Here is an 8,520-nt window from a genome sequence, read left to right as displayed (position 1 = left end):
ACAATTCCCATTATAACCATTAAGACCATTAGAAATACTACAAGAGTTCCTATTGGGTTTTTTTTCAGCAGAGTAGACAAAAAACTGAATTCATTTGATCTCTGAGACACAATAAACATTACTTATTCCATGTTAAACCTCATTCTGCTCAGTTAGACCACATCACTGTGCGTTTCGTCACACAGTCCTACACTGTGTCGAGAAAATAAAGTCAACTTCACTTGTTATTGATGTGATATGTACACGTACATGTAGAAGCCTGGCTAAAAATCGATTCACTTAAACGAATCGATTCGATTCACTTAAACGAACTGTTTAAAAGGAACCGGTTCCTTCTCGAATCGCCCTTGACTCGTCGCTACCGGAAGTGCTTCTTCGCTACTTGGTCCGTGTGACCAGAGTCAATATTAACAGCACGTAATACGGTAAGTAGTAATTTTATCTTTAGTTCCTGCTCGGTGGAAGTCTGTAAACTGATTAGTTTGTGAGATGAAGACTTTAAAAGAGGCTTCAGCTTTTGTTCTTAAAAAAAATTATTAAATCGGGGATTGTTTTGTTTTTAGCTAAAACAGGCAAAGTCATATGGAGGTTACTGGTGACAACACAAGCTTAAAAACACACCACAACCTCTCTCTCTCTCTCTCTCTCTCTCTCTCTCTCTCTCTCTCTCTCTCTCTCTCTCTCTCTCTCACTCACTCACTCACTCACTCACTCACACACACACACACACACACCCCTTCTCAGGTCACTACAGGTGTGTAAGAAGTGTGTACGGTTTTTGTTCTGAGGTCAACACGTGATTAAATGAGGTGTGTTCAGAAGAGTCCTGGGATGAGCTTCAGGACAGTGTTTATGATCACAGCAGCAGAATCTACAGTATCCAGCGCAGATTAAACACTGAGACGGTGTTTGGGAAGTGCACATCTTTAGGATATCCATGTGAGATCATCCACAACAGAACAAAGTGAATCACAAGTACCCCTGAGAGTTTAGGAACCCTTAATTGGTCAATCGTGACTCCGCCCCCTCACAGCCATCCTGTTTATATATAACCAAAAATCAGGCATGGAATCAGATGAACATAAAATAACAGTGAATGTCACACTATATAATTTTCTTCAGTGAAATATGAAGCTCTGGTACATCAGGGCAGAAGATAATCCTGTGATACAAAGTTATCTGTCCTGAGATTTAGGTTTGATTACAAACTGCCAGCAAACCAGTAGTGCTGCATTTACTAAAGAAAAACAACAGCTGTGTTTGATACTTTTATTTAATATCTACAAAAATAAATGATTTAAAACTGAAAAATAGAATATTTTATATTTGCCAAATATCATGTACCGCTGATATGATGAATGAGCCAATGGGGCATGCCACTTGATGATAACCCGCTGCAAAAGTACGCGTCTCTTGCGCTTCTTAATAAGTACACTTTTACTTATTCAATGCTTGAACCGGACTCTTTCCATTAGCAAATATTTTTACCGTTATTATCTCTCTCTCTCACTCTCATATATAATATAATATAATATAATATAATATAATATACACACACCCATATACCTGTCGGTATATATCTTAGTTTTGAAGCTGTGATCTAGGAAACACCAATATAATATATAGAGGCAAAGTTTCTGGAACTTCTTATAAGAGATCGCCTCAATGTAATACACACATTTCTTATATAATTGACTCCCTTCCATACACACAGCAATACACTATGACTTTATAAAATTCTAATTCTAAATTCTTGATGATTTCTACCGGTCAGTGGTAAGGCTGTGTCAGTCTTTCGCTCTGCACAATAAAGGGCAAATCGCCTGCGTGTCAACCCGGACATCAGGGTGAAACTTTTCTAAGTGCCTCCTCCGGTTTACTTGTTGTCCAGAAAAGCTGAAAGACTCGCGCAGCCCAGCCAGGAGACGCCAAATTGTCGTGGAACTTGGACAATACTCGCAGACTCGTCCTCCGAAGGTAAAAAGGTTTATTAAAGACAGATGGTTAATACAGGATAGAATAAAGCCAGAGAGAATAATGAGCACGCTCTGAAGTGCTTGTGCTGAACCACTACTATATATATATAAAACGCAGGGCATGACGCACTTCTGTGTACCGATCAGAAGCAGTTTGAGGCAGTTCAAACAGGCTTTGTTTTAGGATCTTAGATGTTTAGACGAACCTTGAACAGAAGAACATGTTTGTGTCTCAGATAAACATTCTGTACTGATCTCAGTGCCATGACATGGCCTTCTTAGGCGTTATCCTCTGATGAACACGAACAAGGACAAAATTATTACAAAGTAAAAATGAGTAATTTCCCTCACAGATGTAATCATTGTCATCGCCACTATTTAGTTCGCCCTCGCGATCCGGTTCTCATGTACTGATGTAAACAGTTTGCAGTTGTGTGAATGGGGGAATGTCATGTGTGTCGATTTCTGACGGTCGTATTTGCTTTTGCTTTTCTGTTCAAACAGGATGAAGGCTTGTAAGTGGATGTGATTGCATTGCAGGCTGTTGGACTGATTTTTCTAATTCAACTCTTTATACGTCTTATTTATACATGAGTCTCCAGAACAGTCTCGCTGTGACGGGCTGCTTTGTGCTAAAGAGAATATGACGTGTAATATGTCTGTTCTCCTTGGTCTCCTCTCTCAGATGGCTGCTCGGCTGCTCGTGAGGAGAACCTGGGCCGTCTCTGTGAAAGGCTTCCGTCGCCTGCCCGCTGCCGCTGCCGCCGCCGCCTCGTCCTCGTCACGCTCCTCCTCCCTGAACACCTCGGCCCACACACGCTCCTTCCTGTCTCCTTCTCGCTCCCTCCCTCTGTCCTCACACAGGTGCATCTCCTTCAACGTGCAGGACCACGACGACTTCACTGAGAGAGTCATCAACAGCGATCTGCCCGTGCTCGTGGACTTCCACGCGCAGTACGTATTCTCAGAGCTCGTTTATGACGTGCCGCTGTTCCCTCAACACGGCTCCTGATCCTCACTGTGTCTGGGGGCGGAGTTTCAGTGCTGTTTTTTAAACACAGTAGGTGCTGTGAACGTTGACGCAGAGGCCGCTCGGCCTGTACGGCCTGTAAGACAGAAGTCTTCTGGCTTTCGTGTGCAGCATGAGTACCAAGCAAGTTTTTTCATGTTTCAGACACACCCATTAACTCGATCGCTCATGTGACAGTCCCCTCATGGTAAAACGATCGTTTCCAGTATGTGCTCCTCCCAGTAAGTGCGCTCCCAGCACGGAGTCTAAAGCCGGGTTCACGTTGTGCGATTTTGGCCACGATGTGTCCGAGACACATTTTGAGAGTCCTAAACGATTCCTATAATCCTAGGCCCAAATCTGTAGTCTTTGTACAGTCTGACAAGCAACAGTCGCAAAGGACTATTAAAAATCGCACAGTGTGCACGCGGGTTAACTCGACCCAATTTCTTAGCGAAAGACGGATTTGATTTCCAGTTAGACTTTCTGGGGGTTGTTTTTATTTGTTTGTTTGTTTGTTTGTTTGTTTGTTTTCTAATGTCCCAAATAAACCTTTTTACTGTAACGGGCATGTTCCCTTCCAGAGCACAGTGTGATTTATTCACTGCTCAAGTACGCTCAGGATCCGCCTCATACCTGTTACATCACAGCGCTGCCGAACACTCCATCTGGATTGGTCAGATTAGTTTTCTATTACAGCGGCTCTGACAGCAGCGCAGGTTTATATTAATGGTTCTGATATGTCGCTGTTTCTATAGTAACAGCTCGTTCAGAGGGACTTCCACATAAACAGATTTAATAATGTTATATGAAAAGTGGAACTTCTCCTATATTCTAGATTCATTACACACAAAGTGAAATATTTCAAGCCTTGTGTTTGTTTTGCTGACGTGTTGCCAATGAACCTAATTAGTTGCAAAATATTCCTCCAGCTGTTTCTTTTTAGTAACACTTACTTTTCCAGCTTTTTGTTGTTGGTCCGCCCCAACTTTTTTGAGACATGTTGCGGCAATCAAATTCAGAATGACCTCCTTTTTTTTTTTTTTTTTGTTTTTTTTTTGTTTTTTTTTGTTTTGTTTTGTTTTGTTTTCTCATTAAAACGGTACGTTTCCTCAGTTCAAACATTTGATATGTTTTCTGTTCTATCGTGAATGACGCACGGGGTTATGAGATTTGCAAATCATTGCATTCTGTTATGTACATTTTACACGGCGTCCCAACTTTTTTGGAGTCGGGGTTGTGGCTAATCGCTCCTAAACCATTCACACAGGATCAGATTCGCTCGCTCTATCCCAGGAGGTTCACACCTGCTCAGGGTCAAGTCTCCTTAGAGGCTTTTAAATCTGATATACTATTAAAAAAAATTATTATTATTATTATTATTATTATTATTATTCTACAGCAAATATCAGGAGAATGACACAATCTGGTCTGAAGTCCTGCCTCTTATTAGGCCTCTGTGTTACAATTATGTAATTATTTCTTTGTTTGCTTATTTAACTAATAATAAATGGGCACAAAAAAAAGTCTGCGATCTCAGTATGACCGACTTCAGCACCATTTTCACCAAAAATGGCAATGTTCAATTTTAAAAATGGCCGACTCTGGTGTACTTGATGAAAGCTCTATGTTTTGTGTTGTTTTTTCATTTTATGCTGTTGCTATTTTGGGTTTGGAGAAAACCAAATATTTCCCGTTTTGCAGTCTGCTGCTGTTCTCATGGTCATAAATCGAAATCAGCGTGCTGTGGGTAATAATGTGATGTGAGTAAAGTGGCACAGAAGAATGTGTGGCATTTAAACTCTGCTGGTGGAGTGAGTGTCGAACACTAGCTAGTCCACAGACGCATGTGTTACCGCCTCCCGAGTCCACAGACGCGGGCGTGTTACCGCCTCCCGAGTCCATCAGTCCGAAAGTCCTCTCAATGTATTTGCAGTCACATTTACAATTATTCGATTGACCTTTTACATTGATTTGTTTATTTTAATCCATGGCGACTTACAGCAGAGATCTTCTCAAAGATTCTTCCCGGAGTGGATTGTGTGTGTGTGTCTATTTCTAGAACCATAACTGATTTATTTATACGAGGCTTTCTTTCGTTTTGTTGGTGTGTTATTTCTCTTCCGTGTTGCCGGGCCAGCTCGTGTAAATATTCTGACGGTGATATTACAGCTATGGCAGTATTTTATATACACATGAGAACGCTTAACCTTCCTTTCATCCATTTTATCTCGGACCCCACCTTTTTTAATTTCCTCCATATCGTCTGTTTTATCTTTGTGATTATGTTGTTCTGGGTTGTTTTATTGGCAGAGCTTACGGTTAAGTGCGATAAAACATGGATGCCATAAAACAGCGTTGTGGCTGGAGGAGACCGGACCCGAGACTGAAGCTGAACTCTGGATAGATCGCTTATAAAATAAAAATAATAATAAAATGCTCACATCTGGCAGTTTGATAGACATTCGTGTAAAACTGTCCAGGCTGAATATGCTCGAACCTTTCTCAAGGTTAATCTGAATCAGGTAGGCGTGGCCTTCGGACATGTCAGTTCTAACAAAAGGGGCATGGTCTAAGTGTCTTTGGCCCTAGCAGAAGGGGTGTGGCTTCAGTCTCTTTGACCTCACAGCATGGCTGTGGTGCCTCAGGTCTAGCAAAAGGTGTGTGGTTGTCTCTGGGCTTTTCAGATGTAGCAAATGAGGTGTGTCTTCAGTTCCTAGCAAAAGTTATGTGGCCTGGGTGTCTTGTATCTAGGAAAAGGGGTGTGGGTCTATGCCTAGCAAAATGGGTGTGTCCTGTGTGTCTTGTAGAAATTGGGGTGTGGCCTAGCAAAAGGTTGCCTCATACCTAGCAAAAGGCTTCAGGTGGCTTCAGGTGGCCTTGAAAAATAAGTGTAGCCTCTGTGGCTGTGGTCTAGCAAAAGGGGTGTGGCCTTTGTGGCTGTGGTCTAGCACAAGGGGTGTGGCCTTTGTACCTTTTGGCCTAGCAAAAAGGGTGTCCCCTCGTGACATTCACCCACTCACCTACACCTATGGGAACTCCACACACACAGTAATCTGAGCTCAGTAACTTGGAAAGAAAAACGCACCCTAATTGGTAATGGGTGTTTGTATTGGGTATTGCCTTCCTGGGTAGTACGCATATATAATAAGGGGTGTGTGTGTGTGTGTGTGTGTGTGTGTGTGTGTGTGTGTGTGGTATAGATGGTGTGGTCCCTGTAAGATCCTGGGCCCCAGGCTGGAGAAGGCCATTGGTAAGCAGAAGGGTCGTGTTGCCATGGCCAAAGTGGACATTGATGAACACACAGACCTCGCTATAGAATATGGGGTAAGAACGAGTTCACCAAGTTCACACACACGTGCATCTGCAGGTTCTATATGCTGGTTCAGTAAAATACACACAGAGGTGTATGGAAAGTTCTGGAAAAGTATCAGAATCAAAGGTTGGTTATAAATATACAAATATCCCATTATTAAAAAATGGAACGAATATGGCACAGCCATGACTCCGCTTAAAGGACGCTGTACACCAGGGGTGTCCAATCTTATCCGGAAAGGGCCGGTGTGGGTGAAGGTTTTCAGTCCAACCAAGCAGGAGCCACACCTGATTCCACCTGTTTAATCAGTTGATCTGGGCTTTCAGTAGACTCGGGTGTGGCCTCTGCTTTGTTGGAATGAAAACCTGCACCCACACCGGCCCTTTCCAGATAAGATTGCCCACCCCTTGCCATACACCAAAAGTCAGCAACAGAATAAGGAGAGGATTAGTCAGAGAAGCAGCGAAGAGACTAAGGGTAACGCACAGCATTACACTACCACCACCATGCTTCACTGCGTGGATCGAGATCTCGGGCTGATGAACAGAAAGTTGCTGTACACAGACCACATTTATTGTCTGCTAACAAAAAAAAAAAATTCACATCATACAAAGTTTGTAGGTGCTCTTAATCAGTATATTGATTAATAGTTATAATGTGAGTCAACAGAGAATTCTTTATTAAATATTCGGTAAATGTTGTTGTTTTTCATCTTCATTGATCTTGCATCGTTCTAGGTGTCGGCTGTTCCCACGGTGATAGCCATGAGAGATGGCAACATCATCGACCAGTTCGTAGGGATTAAAGACGAAGACCAGCTGGATTCATTTGTCAACAAGCTTATTGGACAATGAACCTGTCAGTCAAAGCCTCAAGCCCAACCCTCTTTACACTTTAGTTTACAGCTCTGGAAAGCCACATTCATATATATATACACACACACACACACACACACACACACACACACACACACAAGGCTAATCCACAATTTGCCTGGTGGCAACCATCACATTGCATCCTTTAGATGTTTTTGTATATGAGTGTGTGTGTGTGTGTGTGTGCGTGTCCATTCATTTTTTTTATTCTTCACCGACCCTTGCTGCTGAAAATAGCGGACCGTCACAGATTTTGTTAAAGGGAAATGTTCATTTTTAGAGCTTGAAACGATCACAGCCACTTCAGTTCTCCTTGCAGTTCCTGCTGTCGTCCACCAGAGGGCGTGTTTCCTCTCTAATCCAAGGCCACATGACGATGTGGCTCTATTTATCTCGCACTTATCTCAGAGATCCGGGATAAGGTCATGTCTGTCTAATCCTGACGAATGCAGTTACATATGAAGACGATAGTGCTGATCCCAGATCACTGTTCTCACTCTGACAAGGGAAAATTTAAAAAAACCAATAAACAAATCTGAGCCTGTGTATGTATGAGAAAGCGTGTGTCCTGATTTTGTCAGTTTTGACAAAAGAGTTCTGATGTTTGTGGATTTCTATTTTAACTCCATAAACTGTGTGGGGTATGACCGGCGAAAACAGATTCAGAAATAAAGCACATTTATGATGTTCTAGTTAAAGTCTCAGAGCTCTTTCTTTTAGCACCTCCTTTACAGTCATGCAGGAGTAACGCTGAAAAAAAAAAATCCCCTTGGCTCTTAATGGACATATCTGAAATTCCACTGTAATAAGTCTCTGTGTGTGTGTGTGTGTGTGTGTGTGTGTGTGTGTGCGCGCTAAAATGAATACAAGCTTTAATCTGCTGTGCCAATATAGCTTCAATCACACAGTTAATGACATTATGGACCATTACATGAGTGCTGGAAATAATCCACTGCTGTGTCTGGATTTCTGGCAGTAATGTTTGGCAGCACTGCATGCTGGGTAATGCACAGTGCACCGTTTCGCTCTACATTCTGTATGGTGTTTTCGCCTTACAGTTTCTGAAAACGCTATTAGAGGGCTTTAGCTGCTCCTAATGGATTTGAATGACTTTCTGATGCTCTTTGGCATTTTATTCTCATCGTAATCATCTACCCATCAGTGGTGGCTCAACACTTAAGGTAAGGTTTCTGATCAGAAGGTTGGCGTTCAAGCCCCAGCACCACCAAGCTGCCGCTATTGGGCCCTTGAGTAAGGCCCTTAACGCTCTCTGCTCCAGGGACGCTGTATCATGGCTGACCCTGTGCTCTGACCCCAACTGCTGGGATATGCGAGGGAAAGAAA

At 42.5% G+C, this 8,520-nt stretch overlaps 1 protein-coding gene across 2 annotated transcripts; it reads left to right on the top strand.

The window, feature by feature from the left end:
• Positions 1 to 310: 310 nt before the first annotated feature.
• txn2 (thioredoxin 2) lies at positions 311 to 7,868 on the top strand. 2 transcript variants are annotated; one of them, XM_053684729.1, is made up of 5 exons: positions 344 to 425; positions 1,892 to 1,977; positions 2,662 to 2,930; positions 6,189 to 6,312; positions 7,039 to 7,868. In XM_053684729.1, exons 3-5 carry the CDS (start codon positions 2,662 to 2,664, stop codon positions 7,153 to 7,155), a joined length of 510 nt encoding a protein of 169 aa, XP_053540704.1. In that variant the 5' UTR covers positions 344 to 425; positions 1,892 to 1,977; the 3' UTR covers positions 7,156 to 7,868. The 2 variants fall into 2 exon arrangements, with proteins under 2 accessions (XP_017337153.1, XP_053540704.1); XM_017481664.3 differs by lacking the exon at positions 1,892 to 1,977 and having other exon boundaries at positions 311 to 425.
• Positions 7,869 to 8,520: the final 652 nt, after the last annotated feature.

This window comes from Ictalurus punctatus, chromosome 12, assembly GCF_001660625.3.
Source record: "Ictalurus punctatus breed USDA103 chromosome 12, Coco_2.0, whole genome shotgun sequence".
NCBI classification, from domain to species: Eukaryota; Metazoa; Chordata; class Actinopteri; order Siluriformes; family Ictaluridae; genus Ictalurus; species Ictalurus punctatus.
Note: the sequence above shows the minus strand (reverse complement) of the source record. Positions and strands in the feature narration are given on the sequence as shown.